At 36.9% G+C, this 18,598-nt stretch overlaps 1 protein-coding gene across 1 annotated transcript in view; it reads left to right on the forward strand.

Annotated features, from left to right (window-relative positions):
- Nucleotides 1-18,598, forward strand: part of IQCM (IQ motif containing M) — a 346,741-nt gene that overhangs the window by 258,039 nt on the left and 70,104 nt on the right. The window contains 1 exon segment of the mRNA XM_073804676.1: nucleotides 16,451-16,612. Coding sequence (XP_073660777.1) covers nucleotides 16,451-16,612 — 162 coding nt within the window.

The raw sequence follows: 18,598 nt of genomic DNA on the forward strand, positions 1-18,598 counted from the left end.
TGGATTCCCCAGTTACATCTTTTGTTTCTTCTCTGTTTCATCCACACACATAAGTCTTGTCACTTCCTTAACAGGTCCTTGAAGGGGTCTTTCAGGACTACGATTCTTCCTTTCAGACATGTCTGTATCTTGTCTGAGGACTGAGGAAGTTTGTGTCAGTTTTAGGCATTCTCTCACTTAGGTCTGAATTTTATTGTTTCTGTCACATATTCTTCAAAGTTATTGGAAGTTGTGGTAATTTTCATGTTTCATTAAAGATGTAAATATATTTGTATTTTGATAGATTAAACATGTTTCTTTGGGGTGTCCTGGGAGAGGAGGAGAGGAAAAAATTCCTTTTGCTATACCATGTTTTTTTGTTTTTTTTGTTTTTTTTGCGGTACACGGGCCTCTCACTATTGTGGCCTCTCCCGTTGCGGAGCACAGGCTCCGGACGCACAGGCTCAGCGGCCATGGCTCACGGGCCTAGCCGCTCCGCGGCATGTGGGATCTTCCCAGACCGGGGCACAAACCCGTGTCCCCTGCATTGGCAGGCAGACTCTCAACCACTGCGCCACCAGGGAAGCCCCTACTATACCATGTTTAATGAGGGATATTATTACCTATTGATACCTGTAAATAAATTAAGCCAGGAAATTGGACATTTGTTAAATAAGTAAATTCTTCCACTTAATAATTAGCTTGTACCCAACCTTGTTTCATAAAGAATTCAGATTAATCTTAACTTTTCTATAATCAATAAACAGACCTCGAATTATAGACCCTTTACTGGTATTGGGAAATCTAAATTATTCTGGTGAATGAACTCCAAAAAGCTAGAGAATGGTTTAGTTCTAAAAGACAGCATCAACTGTTTAAAAAAATCAATATCAAATAATTTTCCAAGTGAATACCACTTGGTATTTGGTATTCACTTGGAAAATCCATCAGGAAAGATTCTTACTGATTTGGAGTTCATTTTTGCTGTATGAAATAGCATGGTATTAGTTTTGTCTCCAGAGTTTAGAGACAATCCTAAGCACATAAAAGGGAACGTAAATTTTTGGGGTTTTGTGAGAATATTTTTTGCTTGCAGGATGACATTGTTGAGTAAAGGTATAGAGCTAAGCCTGTTATAGTCATCTGCCAATTATTGCATTTTTTGCTCAGGGATTGAGATAATATGGGACAGTAATACTTACAATGTTGAATTGTGTCTTTAACTTCAAATTCCACTCCCCTCCCCCAGTATACCTTTTAAAACTCATATTACCAAGGAATAGCCTACAGATTGGTTGAATTTTCCCCAATCCTTAAGGATATGTATACATATAGGAAAATAACCAAAACGATGGCAGTATGTGGCAAGAAAGACAAGAGGATTGGGTAATTCAAATGTAATTTAACAATTTAGAATAGCTATATTTATTTGGAATTTTTATGCTTCCAACCCTGAAAGGTGACTTTCTTTATTAAAATACTCTTCCAAACTAAGAGAAAAGAAATATGTTTTGAATTATGTATGGTGAGTCCAATAAAAACTGACACTGTGCTAAGTTTTAAGAATTTTTTGTGCTATTATATTTTTCTCAAAGTGAGAACATTTTAACTAAGGTGAGAGGAGCATTTGTCTTTAGTCTGTCAGAGTAAAGTCGTGTTAATGGATTTAATCTGGCTATCCTGAGACTCAGACCTTCAGAGAAAAATGAAGGGCATATTTTTAAAAGTACTTAAAATTAATCATAATACTAATCATTTATGAGACAATGTTTGCATTACTTCTAGTACACAGACACACACACACAAACACACACACAGGCTTTTATTATTGTTTTCAGCTGTTTTGTTTGCGATTTAAAATTTTTTTAATCATTTTTTTTCTAGTATGTATTCTAACAAGTTTTTCTTGTATATAGAAAGACTGTTAATTTATATGTTTATTTTATAATCAGTGGTTGTATTTTACCCTCCTAAATTATAATAATTTTCAGCTTATCTTGAGTTTTATAAGTGTGTAATTGTTTCACCTGAAAATGATATAAAATTTTTTCTAATTACACATTTATTATTTATGATATGATTAAAGATATCTTTTTCTTGACTTTTGCATTAATTAGAACTTTTAAAACATTAGATAATATTGATAATGATGAACATTGGTATTTTCTCACTAATTTTAATGTTATTGTGTACCATTGACTTGTTTTAAGTTGTATCCTTCTCTTCCTAGTTTACTAGATGTCTTTATGAAGAGTTTTAATTTCATTTTTATTAAATACTTTTTGAAATCTATGGAGACAGTTTACATTTTATTTGACCTATTGCATTCCCACCTTAAATCTTTGTTCCTCATTATGTGTATTTAAGTATGCTCTTGGGTATTTAGATGTAAAGTTCTTTTAGTCTTTGTTGTTTAATAACAAAGTGCTATTTTTAAAATACAAATTTATCACTGAACATTTCTTTAGCAGTTTATTATAGGTTTTAACATATTTTTATTAACATCGCTTTTAAAATAAAAGAAAATGCCGCTCATAAGGAATCCTTATAATTTTATCAGAATTATTAACCAAAATTATTTGTTTTATGTAGCTACGTGACATGTTAATATGGCTTAATATGTTCTGGGTTTTTGTCTAAATTCCATGAAGACAGAAAAAGGGAAAGGTCTTTTAGCTTTCTTCATCCAACACTTGCAAATGTATTTAATTTGCTTATAAGTCTAAAAGGCAAAAAAAATCAATATGGAAATAAAAATAAATGTTAGCATATTTATGAACTCTGTATACTTATTCCACTGAAGAAGTGAACCTTTTGAAATAACTGTACTTTGATTATTGAACAATCAAGTGGCTGCAATCACCTAGTTTCCTATTTTATATTAGAAATTTGATTGGATTTATAAAGGTTTGTATGTGTTAATGACACAGTGTTCCCACATTTAACCTTTTGAATTATATAGTAAAGAAAGTTCTGGCGGAATTTATAATATGTACGTTTTTTTCATGAAATGAGGGGATTTAAAAGTAGTAATTGCTATATTTTACTATTCTATTTTTTATTTTTATTTTTTATTTTACTGGAGTATAGTCGATTTACGTTGTTTTAGTTTCAGGTGTTCAGCAAAGTGATTTAGTTATACATATACATATATTCATTCTTTTTTAGATGCTTTTCTCATATATGTTATCACAGAATATTGAGTAGAGTTCCCTGTGCCATACAGTAGGTCCTTGTTGGTTATCTATCTTATATATACTAGTGTGTGTGTGTGTTCATCCCAAGCTTCTGATTTATCCCTCCCCTGCCCCCACATTTCCCTTTGGGCAATCATGTTTGTTTTCGGTATCTGTAAGTCTGTTTCGTAAATAAGTTCATTTGTTTATTTTTTTTTAATCGGATTCCACATATGAGTGATATATGATATTTGTCTTTCTCCTTCTGACTTCACTTAGTATAATACTGCTATACTTTAACAAAATTTTAATTAATTCATGTCCTTATTTTATATTCTTTACTCTGATTCAAGTGTTAATGAACGTTTTTGTTCTTCTTTAAATTAAACAATGTTGGTATTTAATTGTAATATAAGAGATCAATGTTCCTTGCATTTATTCTTACCGGTTGTATCATCCAGTGGCATGTTGTTTAACTGCCTTCTTAACCATTTTGCTCTTTGTTTTTTTTTTTTCCTTAACTTATTTATTTTATTTATTTATTTTTGGCTGCATTGGGTCTTCATTGTTGCACATGGGCTTTCTCTAGTTGTGGTGAGCGGGGGCTACTCTTTGTTGCAGTGCGTGGGCTTTTCATTGCAGTGGCTTCTCTTGTTGTGGAGCATGGGCTCTAGGCACGTAGAGCACGGGCTGTAGGCAGTAGTTGTGGCGCATGGGCTTAGTTGCTCTGCGGCATGTGGGATCTTCCTGGACCAGGGCTTGAAACCCGTGTCCCCTGCATTGACAGGCAGATTCTTAACCACTGTACCACCAGGGAAGCCCCGCCCTTTGGTTTTGATTCTTAACGTTTTGCTCTTTCATCAGTGATCTTTAAGATCTCATATTTCAGCTTAAGATAAATTAAATGTAAGAAAGTTCCATTAATTTATGAATGGCGATGCTTTAGATTCACTTTCCCTTGTTCATAACATATGGAATTTTTTATACTGATAAATTGGCATTCTTCTTTTAAATTTACTGATGAATAGAGAAAGCTTAGATAAAAGTGTCATGACAAAAAAGTATGACATTCATCTAATTCAAATCAAAGAAAATGAATGCAGCATAAAAACATAAAGTGCTCTAACAGTGACAATATATTAAAAGTACAACATTTAGAAATTGGTCATTTACACTGGGTTATAGATTATTTGACCACCACTTTGAACTCACGTTTGATAACCCCATGCTGAAAACCTCATATGACTGGTCAGTGGCCCATGAGAGCTAAGTTTGCATTTTAATAAATGCATAATATTCACAATGGAAGGAAATCTTGATTATCTGTCACCATTGTTTTTAGCCTGTGAATTCTTTGTTCATGTGAAGATTATGAAGTGTATTTTTACCTTGGTGATAAATTTAGTTACATAATAATGCAGGTACTGGGCAAAGGGAAAGGATTAGGCTATTTTTACCCATACTTGCAAATACTTCTTAATAATTGACTTCAAAAATGAGGTCTTCTATTCTGGTTTAATAACCCAGGGTCACTAGTAAAGCTTTATTAGCCATCTAACTCTCTCTTGATACACTTAGGACTGGTCCTCAACTTAACGATTTATATACGAGCCCTTTTTAAGTAGTAAGTCGGTGCTGGGGATTTGTGTTGAGGACAGGCCCATTAGGAAGAAATTCACACTTCCAAAATTCCTAGAAGCTCAATTTCTCATCATTTGCTGTAAAGTACATTTACTTGTGTACTGTGTACATGACTGAGATTAATAATAATTTTAGAAAGGAACAACTGCGATGATAGATGTTTTTTCTTTTTATCACACCTACCTATAATGTAAAGCTGACAACTTTATGTCTGTTTCCTAATTCTAAGAATGATCTGCCACCAAGTGTCCTGTTAGTACTAATGTGCTATTATACATTCTTGGGGGTTGTGGGAGAAAAAAATCACACACATGGGATTAGAGTTGGCAAATGCTGAATAATAATTATTCCTTATACTTTTTTGTATTTCCAAAATTTCCTATCATGAACATATAATGCTTTTATTTATTTTTTTAATATTTAAAAAAAATTTTATTGGAGTATAGTTGATTAACAATGTTGTGTTAGTTTCAGGTGTACAGTAAAGTGAATCAGTTATACATCTATATATATATCTCCACTCTTTTTTAGCTTCTTTACACATATAGTTCATTACACAGTAAGAAATAATATTTTTTCACAGTAAAAGTATATCCCAAACATTTCATAGAATATGCTTATACTAAAAAATTGTTATTTTTTTAAACATCTTTATCGGAGTACAATTGCTTTACAATGGTGTGTTATTTTCTGCTTTATAACAAAGTGAATGTTATACATATATATATATATGTCCCCATATCTCTTCCCTCTTGCATCTCCCTCCCTCCCACCCCTCTAGGTGGTCACAAAGCACAGAGCTGATATCCCTGTGCTTTGAGGCTGCTACCAACTAGCTATCTATTTTAAGTTTGGTAGTATATATATGTCCATGCCACTCTCTCACTTTGTCCCAGCTTACCCTTCCCCCTCCCCATATCCTCAAGTCCATTCTCTAGTAGGTCGGTGTCTTTATTCCTGTCTTGCCCCTAGGTTCTTCATGACCTTTTTTTTTTTTAGATTCCGTATATATGTGTCAGCATATGGTATTTGTTTTTCTCTTTCTGACTTACTTCACTCTGTATGACAGACTCTGAGTCCATCCACCTCACTACAAATAACTCAATTTCATTTCTTTTTATGGCTGAGTAATATTCCTTTGTATATATGTGTCACATTTTCTTTATCCATTCATCTGTTGATGGACACTTAGGTCAATTTTGTTTACCTTCTCAAAGAACCAGCTTTTAGTTGTATTGATCTTTTCTATTGTTTCCTTCATTTCTTTTTCATTTATTTCTGATCTGAAATTTATGATTTCTTTCCTTCTGCTAACTTTGGGGTTTCTTTGTTCTTCTTTCTCTAATTGCTTTTGGTGTAAGGTTGGTTGTTTATTTGAGATGTTTCTTGTTTCTTAAGGTAGGATTCTATTGCTATAAACTTCCCTCTTAGAACTGCTTTTGCTCTATCCCATAGGTTTTGGGTCGTCGTGTTTTCATTGTCATTTGTTTCTAGGTATTTTTTGATTTCCTCTTTGATTTCTTCAGTGATCTCTTGGTTATTAAGTAGTGTATTGTTTAGCCTCCATGTGTTTGTATTTTTCACGTATTATTTCCTGTAATTGATACCTAGTCTCATAGTGTTGTGGTCAGAAAAGATACTTGATACGATTTCAATTTTCTTAAATTTACCAAGGCTTGATTTGTGACCCAAGATATGATCCATCCTGGAGAATGTTCCATGAGTACTTGAAAGTGTACTCTGTTGTTTTTGGATGGAATGTCCTATAAATATCAATTAAGTCTATCTTGTTTAATGTATCATTTAAAGCCTGTGTTTCTGTATTTATTTTCATTTTGGATGATCTGTCCATTGGTGAAAGTAGGGTGTTAAAGACTCCTAGTATGATTGTGTTAATGTAGATTTCCCATTTTATGTCTGTTAGTATTTGCCTTATGTATTGAGCTGCTCCTGTGTTGGGTGCATAAATATTTACAATTGTTATATCTTCTTCTTGGATTGATCCCTTGATCATTATGTAGTGTCCTTCTTTGTCTCTTGTAATAAATAGTCTTTGTCTTAAAAGCTATTTTGTCTGATATGAGAATTGCTACTCCAGCTTCTTTTGATTTCCATTTGCATGGAATATCTTTTTCCATCCCCTCACTTTCAGTCTGTATGTGTCCCTAGGTCTCAAGTCAGTCTCTTGTAGACAGCATATATATGGGTCTTGTTTTTGTATCCATTCAGCCAGTCTATGTCTTTTGGTTGGATATTTAATTCATTTACATTTAAGGTAATTATCGGTATGTATGTTCCTATAACCATTTACTTATTGTTTTGGGCTTGTTACTGTAGGTCTTTTCCTTCTCTTGTGTTTCCTGCCTAGAGAAGTTCCTTTAGCTTTTTTTGTAAAGCTGGTTTGGTGGTGCTGAATTCTCTTAGCTTTTGCTTGTCTGTAAAGGTTTTAATTTCTCCATCAAATCTGAATGATATCCTTGCTGGGTAGAGTAATGTTGGTTGTAGGTTTTTTTTCCTTCATCACTTTAAATATGTCCTGCCACTCCCTTCTGGCTTGCAGAGTTTCTGCTGAAAGATCAGCTGTTAACCTTATGGGGATCCCCTTGTGTGTTATATGTTGTTTATCCCTTCCTGCTTTTAATATTTTTTCTTCGTATTTAATTTTTGATAGTTTCATTAATATGTGTCTTGGCGTGTTTCTCCTTGGATTTATCCTTTATGGGACTCTCTGTGCTTCCTGGACTTGATTAACTATTTCCTTTCCCATATTAGGGAAGTTTTCAACTAGAATCTCTTCAAATATTTTCTCAGTCCCTTTCTTTTTCTCTTCTTCTTCTGGGACCCCTATCATTCGAATGTTGGTGCATTTAATGTTGTCCCAGAGGTCTCTGAGACTGTCCTCAATTCTTTTCATTCCTTTTTCTTTATTCTGCTCTGCAGTAGTTATTTCCACTATTTTATCTTCCAGGTCACTTATCCATTCTTCTGCCTCAGTTATTCTGCTATTAATCCCTTCTAAAAAATTTTTAATTTCATTTATTGTGTTGTTCATCACTGTTTGTTTGCTCTTTATTTCTTCTACATCCTTGTTAAACGTTTCTTATATTTTCTCCATTCTATTTCCAAGATTTTGGATCATCTTTACTATCATTACTCTGAATTCTTTTTCCGGTAGACTGCCTATTTCCTCTTCATTTTTTAGGTTTGGTGGGTTTTTACCTTGCTTCTTCATCTGCTGTGTGTTTCTCTGCCTTCTCATTTTGCTTATCTTACTGTGTTTGGGGTCTCCTTTTTGCAGGCTGCAGGTTCGTAGTTCCCATTGTTTTTGGTGTCTGTCCTCAGTAGCTAAGGTTGGTTCAGTGGGTTGTGTAGGCTTCCTGGTGGAGGGGACTAGTGCCTGTGTTCTGGTGGATGGGGCTGGATCTTGTCTTTCTGGTGGGATGGTCTGCATCTGGTGGTGTGTTTTGAGGTGTCTGTGGCCTTATTATGATTTTAGGAAGCCTCTCTGCTAATGGATGGGGTTGCGTTCCTGTCTTGCGAGTTGTTTGGCATACGGTGTCCATCACTGTAGCTTTCTGGTCATTGAGTGGAGCTGGGTCTTGGCGTTGAGATGGAGATCTCTGGGAGATTTTCGCCATTTGATATTACGTGGAGCTGGGAGGTGTCTTGTGGACCAGTGTCCTTCTGAATGTGTCTCTCCCACCTCAGAGGCACAGCCCTGACTCCTGGCTGGAGCACCAAGAGCCTGTCATCACACGGCTCAGAATAAAAGGGAGAAAAAAAAGAAAGGAAGAAGAAGATTTAAAAAAATAAAGTAAAATAAAATAAAGTTATTAAAATAAAAAATAATCATTAATAATTTTTTAAGTAATAATAAAAAAAGCAAAGAGAGCAACCAAAGCAAAAAACAAATCCACCAATGATAACAAGTTCTAAAAACTTTCCAAAAAAAAACAAAAACAAAAACGGAGAGACAGAACCCTAGGACAAATAATAAAAGCAAAGCTATACAGACAAAGTCACACACAGAAGCATACACATACACACTCACAAAAAGAGAAAAAGGAAAAAAATATATATATATTGTTGCTCCCAGCGTCCATCTCCTCAATTTGGGATGATTCGTTGTCTATTCAGGTATTCCACAGATGCAGGGTACATCAAGTTGATTGTGGAGATTTAATCCACTGCTCCTGAAGCTGCTGGGAGAGATTTCCCTTTCTCTTTTGTGTTCGCACAGTTCCTGGGGTTCAGTTTGGATTGGCCACGCCTCTGTGTCTGGGTCGCCTGAGGGCATCTGTTCTTCGCTCAGACAGGACGGGGTTAAAGGAGCAGCTGATACGGGGGCTCTGGCTCACTCAGGCCAGGGGGAGGGAGGGGTACGGATGCGGGATGAGCCTGCGGCGGCAGAAGCCGGCATGACGTTGCACCAGCCTGAGGCGCCCCGTGCGTTCTCCCAGGGGAGTTGTCCCTGCATCACGGGACCCTGGCAGTGGCGGGCTGCACAGGCTCCCGGGAGGGGAGGTGGGGATAGTGACCTGTGCTTGCACACTGGCTTCTTGGTGGCGGCAGCAGCAGCCTTAGCGTCTCCTGCCTGTCTCTGGGGTCCGTGCTGATAGCCGCGGCTCGCTCCCATCTTTGGAGCTCTTTAAGCGGCGCTCTTAATCCCCTCTCCTCGCGCACCATGAAACAAAGAGGGAAGAAAAAGTCTCTTGCCTCTTCGGCAGCTCCAGATTTTTTCCCGAACTCCCTCCTGGCTAGCCGTGGTGCACTAACCCTTTCAGGCTGTGTTCACTCCACCAGTCCTCTCCCTGCGCTCTGACCGAAGCCCGAGCCTCAGCTTCCGGCCCCCGCCTGCCCCGCTGGTGAGCAGACAAGCCTCTCGGGCTGGTGAGTGCTGGTTGGCACCGATCCTCTGGGAATCTCTCTGCTTTGCCCTCCGCACCCCTGTTGCTGTGCTCTCCTCCGCGGCTCTGAAGCTTCTTCCCCCCTCCGCCACCCGCAGTCTCTGCCCGTGAAGGGGCTTCTAGTGTGTGGAAACCTTTCCTCCTTCACAGCTCCCTCCCACTGGTGCAGGTCCTATCCGTCCCTATCCTTTTGACTCTGTTTATTCTTTTTTCTTTTGCCCTACCCAGGTACGTGGGGAGTTTCTTGCCTTTTGGGAGGTCTGAGGTCTTCTGCCAGCCTTCAGTAGGTGTTCTGTAGGAGTTGTTCCACGTGTAGATGTATTTCTGATGTATCTGTGGGGAGGAAGGTGATCTCCGCGTCTTACTCTTCCACCGTCTTGAAGCTCCTCCTCCTGTAATGCTTTTAAAACCATAAAATAATGTTAAAATAATCATGGAACCAAAATATTTACCAAACAAAAGTATGTCTTTAGTATGATTCCATTTACAATGTTTTTTAAAATCCCTGTGATTCTTGAAGTACAAGTCTGGGGACCACTGCCTTAAATATTCAAATTCAGGGCCTGCAGTAGGGAAGCAGTGAGACCTGAATAATACAATCCGCCTGTGCAGGAGAGGGAGGGACAGGCATCTTTGGGTCCTCTGAACACTCACCATCTATTCTAAATATTAAGCATAATGAGCCTTGCTTATCTGAGAGGCAGGAGATAACTATAGGTGTCTAAGGAGGTCCCACTGTGGGGTTTTATTCTGGCTTCCATCCTTAGCAAACTAAGAGGGTTATAATCAGTTGATGAACTGTGGTTTTGACCTGAGGGGTTGTCAGTAGTCTGTAGAAAATAAATTCTTGTGGAGAAGACTAACATCAGAAAACCATCTGGAAATCTGGAAAGAGCTATGAGTTCTTGTGAGAGAAACCATAGTGCTGACTATGCACGGACAGCTAAAGGATTTAGAAAGATTAGAAGAAGACTTCAAAGGGAGAGGCCACCAGAAAACTAGCAACCCCTGAAGGCGCTAACAGTCCCATGATACCAGGAACAGTGTGTTTAAAATGATATGGCATCCTCATTGAAAGGACCGACTTTCAAGTTAGAATTAAGATTATACTGGCCTCACCACTTACTGTGAGGCCATGAAAATGCTCTTTAACCTCTATATGCCTCAGTGTCTTGAGCTATGTTATGAGTATGCTAGTATTGAACTCATAGGATTGTCAGTAAGTCACACATATGTGATTTTAGGATTAATTTAGCTAATGTACATAACCTGCTTAGCACACTGCCTGCTATATACTAAGCTCCCAATGAATACTATTAATTATTGTTGTATTTATTTGTTAATTAAAAAGCCTTTTATTGACCCTTTCCCAGTATCAGGCACATGGCTAGGTGCTAGGAGATTCAATGGTTAGCAAACAATCATGGACCTTGTCTGCCTGTAACTGATAGTCTTGTGAACGAGGCAGATCTCAAGTAATAATAGGAATAATATAATTACAAACTTCAGTAAGTGTAATGGAGGAAAAGTACAGAGAACAATAACTCTGAGATGATACAATGTGAAAGCTTGATCTAGTTGGTGAGAGTTAGAGGACACTTTGAGAAGAGACATGAAGGTGTTGTAGACGTTGATGAGGCAACGGAGGAAAGGGTTTGGGAGGAGAACATACCAGCTACACAGAACATCTTATGCAAAGCTTCTGAAGTAGGAGGATGCAAGATGTGATTCTGAAACTGAAAGAAAGCCAAGGTTGCTAGAGTAGAGATGGAAGAGGAGGCAGGGGCCAGAATGTTCAAAGTCTTTCAGGGCATAGTAAGGACTTGGCATTATTTTAAGAGCATCAGGAAGCCATTGAGTAGGAAAATGAACCAGGGAAACTGCTGAGTAGGAAAATGAACTAGGGAACTGCTGAATAGGAAAATGTATTAAAAATACTTAAAAAAATATTATTCTGGAGCTTCCCTGGTGGCGCAGTGGTTGAGAGTCCGCCTGCCGATGCAGGGGACACGGGTTTGTGCCCCGGTCCGGGAGGATCCCGCGTGCCGCGGAGCGGCTGGGCCCGTGAGCCGCTGAGCCTGTGCGTCCGGCAGCGGGAGAGGCCGCGGCAGTGGGAGGCCCGCGTACCGAAAAAAAATATATATATATATGTTATTCTGGCTGCTGTTTAGAGGCAAGATCCAAAGGGCCAAGAAGACTGTTTAGGAGGCAAAAATGTTTGTATAAAAATAGATGATAGTTTTTCTAGGAGGGTGGCAGTGGGTAGTGCGGTGTCAAGATCTAGTTTTCTGGGTTGTGCCATTAAATAGGGGCTATTTACTGAGACAGGGAATCCTAGAACAGGACAGACATTGGTGCCTATTTGTTAGCCAAGTGGAGTTGTCAATTAGGCAACTGGATATCATGATTTTGCCATATTTTGTTAACGCTAAGATGTATATTTTCATATTTTAATGTCTCTAAAATTGAGCTATATCTTATAATCAATGGTATGCCCTAGTTAAATTTCCAGTCTTTTATATTTCTTCGTGGTGTGTAAACTAACGGGGTCATCAACATCTATAATGTCTTAGATTCAACAAAATATGCTAATAATAGCAACAAGGAAGACCACCGTAACATCAGTTAGTAGCTCACAAGCACTAATTAACACAAAACTTCTGATCAGTATAGAACAGGAACCACTTACCCTTAGAATATCCAAAATAGTGTAGGAGTGACCAGAAAGAGCAACGACTTCAGGATGACTGTCCACTTTTCCACCCACCCATCCAGAAGACAAGTAAGATGGGGGACAAGACAGGAAACTGCCCTCATCTAAATAGGATAGAGGCTGTACCAGCATCTGTTAAATGAAGAGCATGATAATAATAGTAATAACACTTAAATAATGCTGGCCATAGACTAGGTGTTCTTCTAAAGACTTTATATCAGCTCATGACAACACTATTATGTGAACAGTTTTACTATGATACTGAGCTGGAAAGAGGTTAGCTAACTTGCTTCGGGTCACACAGATCATAAATGGCAGATCCAGGTTCACACCCAAGCAGTGGTCAGCTCTAAAGCCTCTGCTCTCAACCACTGCTGCTACCTCTAATGAAGATAATTAATTACTTGGTGACCTGGGAGCAATAGAGATTTATGGAACTATTGTGTGGGCTTTTGCCAGACCTAGACACATACATCTAAGATCTTCAGAGTTTTACTATGTACATGGCTTGGGGAAGAAGGCATAAGGAAGAGCTCTTATTCTTTTGAGTTCTGAGAACTGTATTATTACATCTAAATGTAGTGTGGCAATATTGACTTAGTGACTTAGCAGTGTATCAAAAGGAAGGTGCTTTATAAATAACACATTATCAATATCAGCAACAAAAATTAAATTCCTGTTTTTATCTTGGGATGACATATGTAATAAAACAAAAAGAAGAGGACATGTTTTACAAGCCATATGTCTTCTAAAATGAAAAATGCTTACTTGTAATCAACTTTGATATTATGAAAGGAGGTACAATTATTCCAAAATCATTATGCCTTGTTTATATAAGCTCTAAGTCTCCATTTGTATTACCTGATGGCAAATGGTGGCATTAGCAAGATTCTGAGCTGAAAACCTTGAATGTGTGTCTGATACTATAGCTATCACGATATCACATTGTCATGGCAAGTTCCGCTTCCACAGACTTCATGTGTTTCTGCTTAAGTCTTCAATCAGGATAAGCCAGGAAGAGAAAGTGGCAGGTCTACATTCACCACTGCTTAGATTTTAGTGTAGGCATTTTATTTTTCCCCAAATGAAAACATTTGCCTTTATGGAAAATAAAATGCTTTATTAAAACTGATAAGCATAGGACTTCCCTGGTGGCGCAGTGGTTGAGAGTCCGCCTGCCAATGCAGGGGCACGGGTTCATGCCCCGGTCCGGGAAGATCCCACATGCCGCGGAGCGGCTGGGCCCATGAGCCATGGCCGCTGAGCCTGCGTGTCCGGAGCCTGTGCTCCGCAACAGGAGAGGCCACAACAGTGAGAGGCCTGTGTACCGCAAAAAAAAGAAACCCCAAAACTAATAAGCATAGCCCTATTAAATAACGTTACTAAACATCTTGTTTAAGCTAAAGGAATTAGAAAGATATAAATCTTGAAGAGGAGAGAAATCTAAGTGTAATTTGGTTCTTCACACTAAAAAGGCTGCTATTATTGCTAGATTTTTCTACTTTATTTTTTTTTCTTTATGGTTTTGAAGAGGGAAACTCTGATCTATTTTATTTCCTCACTTTGTGTGTGATGGAAAACTTCAGGATTGTATTTAATTTCACTCTATGATTTCTCATAATGTAATTAATGCTGCATCCTCCTTCACAATTCATCCTCCTTCACAAAACGCTGTCGCCTTCACAACTTGAAGAGACCTCTACTGCCTGAGGATCTCCCTTGATCAACTTCTTGAAGAAGTATAATCAGAATGAAAAAGTAAAGCAGGGTTGACTCTTTAGCACTGCTTTGTAATAGTTCTGGCTTCCTTTCTTCTGTTGACAGATGAGAAAGGATTTAGAATTATTTAAATGAGATATATCTAATAACTGCATATCTGAGCACATATGAAGATGTCTGCTTTTTTAATTAGAGGGGAATAATTTTGAACTTTTCCTTTTAAGAAGAGGCAGAAAACTTCCTAAGATGTTTATAATTGAAAGATGCAATAACTTTATTTCCTGGCTCTCTCATGGTTTTTATTAGTGTTGGAATAATACTAGATGAAAATTAAAACTAACACACTCATGTAGTACTTATAGACATGGTGCTATAAATTTTGATATATCTCTTATATCACATAATCCTAACAATAACCCTATGATGTCAGTATTATCACCAGGAGATAAATGTGATTCATCTAATATTTCATAGCCTGTTAATGGTGGTTCAAGAATTAAAACCCAGGTCTGTTTGTATCAATCAGGATCCAGTTAGAAACTAAAACTACATGGTGACTTGAGAAGGAAAAGATTAATATAAAGAATTATTAACTATGATGGTGATTAAATAAGATTGGCTACGAAGGGTAAAAAAAAAACCTAAAGAATTGAGAAGAGCAGATATAAGGAGTGGCGCTAACCCTCGGTCTGAGGCAGAGCACTTAAGGAAAGAACAAATTTTAAAGAGTGCCCCTTACCCTCTCCCTTTACCCTGGGATCCAGCTCTTCTTGAAGAGGACATAGCTGTGACCCAGTGAGTGGCAGAGACGTTTGCTGAGGTAGCATGCTAGTGGAACTCCCAGGGAAGCCACTCTCTGGGGTTCTGGGGAAACTTCCCATAAGGAGGTGTCTCAGTGTGGAACCCATTCAAGGGAAGTTGGTGCCTCACGGAACGTGCTAGCCAGCTCCTAGAGTGTGAGTCAGGGAAGCCCTGTGGGGTGCCAAGCAACATGGCCCAGAAGGTGCCCTGCACTGCTGCTGGTCACTATTCACAGTAGGAGCTATCAGACAAAAGCCCCCGGAACCAGGAAGAGCCTCTTTGTCCTCTAGTTTCCTACCTTACCCTCTATGAAGGATGCTTAAAAATTTCCCATATGGCAAGGGAGAAATATTCTAGTCTCACAAATAGGACAATGAAGGGTGGATTTAGGGTGAGGCAATAGATGGATACTACCCGCCAACAAATCTGCTTTCTTAATCATTTAATCATTATGTTGTACTGCCTTATACTTACTGTACCACAAAATATGATATTTGAAAAAATAAAGGGGAAAAAAGGGAAGGAAGGTAGAGGTAGGAAGAAAAAGATAGACAATGTAACAGGATTATAAATGAAGATTTACATCAGTAACTCTCTTTTCTTTGAAATGTTTCTAGGTAGAGTCACTTTGAATTAATTGCTCAGGATACTGCCTTATTAAATTTTAGGATATTGGCTTATCAACCAAAAACTGAAGACACAAACTGCAGGCCCAAGGGCCATAACCAAAGATTTTTCACTCTACAATTTAAATTATTTTTTAATCCCAGCTTTCTCATCTACTGGTTAATGCAGGTCATGTTCACTTGACAAACATTTGTTTGCAAATAAGAGCTTCTCCTCAGACAATCCAAATCCTAATTGCATCATTTACAGACTGTAAGATTTAGGCAAGTTATTTAATTTCTTTGGGCCTCCAATTCCTCATGTAAAATGATGATAACAACAGTATCTACCTTACAGATGTGTTATGAATATTAAGTGTGTTAATATTCAAAAGCACTTGGGACCATTTCTTGCATATAGTAAGTGCTATATAAATATTTGTATAGATGTTATTATATTTTCTTAAAGACCATAGCCTAAGAATATGTATTCTTTCAGTAGTTCCAGTTTATGGAACTCTTCATTTAATCAACATTTTTGTCAGATTATTCTGATTTCATTGTTTAATGGCAATTAAAAAAATATGATTACGTTATAGTATGTATAATGTGAATGCTGTTAGTTGGTTATCTTACTTTTTTCTACAGCTATTAACAACAGTGCTTTAAACTGATAGTGTTTGAAGATTCTACTAGCAAGCCCGTACTCCTTAATTTTTGCTATGAATTATCTAAACGGTAAGATTTTTGGTGAAGTATTTTTGGCTAAAGAAAACTACGTTGTCAGCATAACCATTAGCATTCAAATTATTCAATAGTTTTAAATTTACATCCCTTAAAAGAAACACATTAGAAATCTTGTAAAAATGTCTAAAATTAAAAACAAATTAATGTTCTTTTTTTTTACAGAACACCATGCAAAATACTCTGATATCATCAAGAAGTCCAATGCAATTGAAATGTTATTTACACTCTACCCTCCTCAAGGTGCCCATGTGCGTACTAATATGAGGCTTAGGTCAACTTGGCTAAGACCCATAGTAAATGGGGAAGAAGGATATAAATATATAGGTAAGATGCTGAACCTTATAATTTCCTTTTATAATAAGGCAGAAATGACCTTGTACTTTATATAACCCTTATCCATCACTTAGATGATATGGGATGATAGGCCCTATAGAATATTCCCTTTCGTTCTTGAGTATTATGCTTGCAATTTAAAAAGTGGCTGATTTATACTTTGGTGACTCCATTAAAATAGTGGAAACACTGTGTTTATCCATTTATCTGATGATGGATATTTGGCTTGTTTTTTAGAAAAAGTGATACTACAAGGAAAGCTGCTACGAACATTCATGTACTGGACTGTATATAGACACATGTATGCATTTCTCTTGACTAAACTGTTTTCCAGCATGGTTAAACCATTTCATATTCCCCATCAGTAGAAATATGAGAGTTGCATTTGTTCCATGGCCATATCAATACTCAGTGTAATCAGTTTTTCTAATTTTAGCCATTCTAAGAGATAGCATTGATATTCCATTGTGGTTTTAATTTGCATTTCTCTAGTAGACAATGATATACAGCATATTTTCATGTATTTGTCATTTGTGTATCTTCTTTGGTGAAATGTCTGTTCAAATTTTTGGCCAGTTTTATATTTTTTGCTGTTGTTTTAAGTGTTGAGAGTCCTTTAGATATTCTGAATATAAATTATTTAACATATATATGCTTCGCAAATATTTTCTCCCAGTCTGTGGCTTGTCTTTTCTTTCTCTTAATAATATCTTCTGAAGAGCAGAAGATTTTAATTTTGATGAAGTCCAGTTTACCACTGTATTCTTTTATGACTCACGCTTTTACTGTCATATCCAAGAAATATTGGTTAGACCTCTGGTCACAAAGTTTTCTTCTGGAAATATAGTTTTAAATTTTATATTTCAGTATATAATTTGTTTTGAGCTCTGTTTCGTACACGACTCAAGATTGAAGTTTTGTCTTTTTTCTAACATATTGATACCCAAATGTGCTAGCACTATTTGTTGAAAAGACTATCCTTCTATGAATTAACTTTGTATTTTGGAAAACCAGATAGTCCAAAGAAAATATATAGATGGCAAATAAGCACATGAAAAGATGATCAATATTATTAGTCATTAGGAAAATACAAATAAAAGCCATAATGTCATACCACTACTCATCTATTAGAATGACTAAAATAAAATTAAAAAATCTGACAATACCAAATCTGGCAAGAATGTAGAAAAACTGGAACATTCATACATTGCTGGTGGAAATACTAAATTGTACAACCCATTTCTAAAGATTTTGATACTTATAAATTAATATGCTCTAACCATAAAGCCTAGCCATCATACTCCTAGGTAATTTCCTAAGAGGATTGAAAGTATTTGTTTACACAAAAACCTATATATAAATATATGTAGCTGCTTAATCATAATTGCCAAGGGCTGGAAAAACACAAATGTTCTTCAACTGGTGAATGGATAATCAAAATTTGTTAACATTTGTACAGTGAAATAGTATCCAGCAATAAAGAGGAATGAGATACTGATACAATAACATGGATGAATTTCAAATGCATCATGTTAAGTGAAAGAAGCCAAACTCAAAGGCTATATATTGATTCCATTTAAATGACACTTTGGAAAAGCAAAACTAGTAGGACAGAGTCAGCCCTGTGATTGTCAGGGGTTAATGCTGGTGGGAGGGTTTGACTACAGAGAGGTTGCATGAGGGAGTTCTTAGGGTGATGAAACTGTTCTGCATAGCTAAAACAAACTGTATGCCAAAAAGAATGAATTTTGCTGAAAGTAAAATTTTTAAAATAAACACAAAATAAAAAGAGAATAATTTAAGAATGGCAAACAAATCCAAAAATGATGCGCACTGCTATTAGTCATTAGGGAGATGTAAATTAAACACAGTAGGATACCACTACACACCTACCTTAAGGGCTAAATTAAAAAGTCAGAACACACCAAGTGCAGCAGCTGGAACACTAATATCCTGCCAATGCAAATGTAAAATTTT

The sequence above is a fragment of the Tursiops truncatus genome, chromosome 5 (assembly GCF_011762595.2).
Source record: "Tursiops truncatus isolate mTurTru1 chromosome 5, mTurTru1.mat.Y, whole genome shotgun sequence".
NCBI lineage: Eukaryota > Metazoa > Chordata > Mammalia > Artiodactyla > Delphinidae > Tursiops > Tursiops truncatus.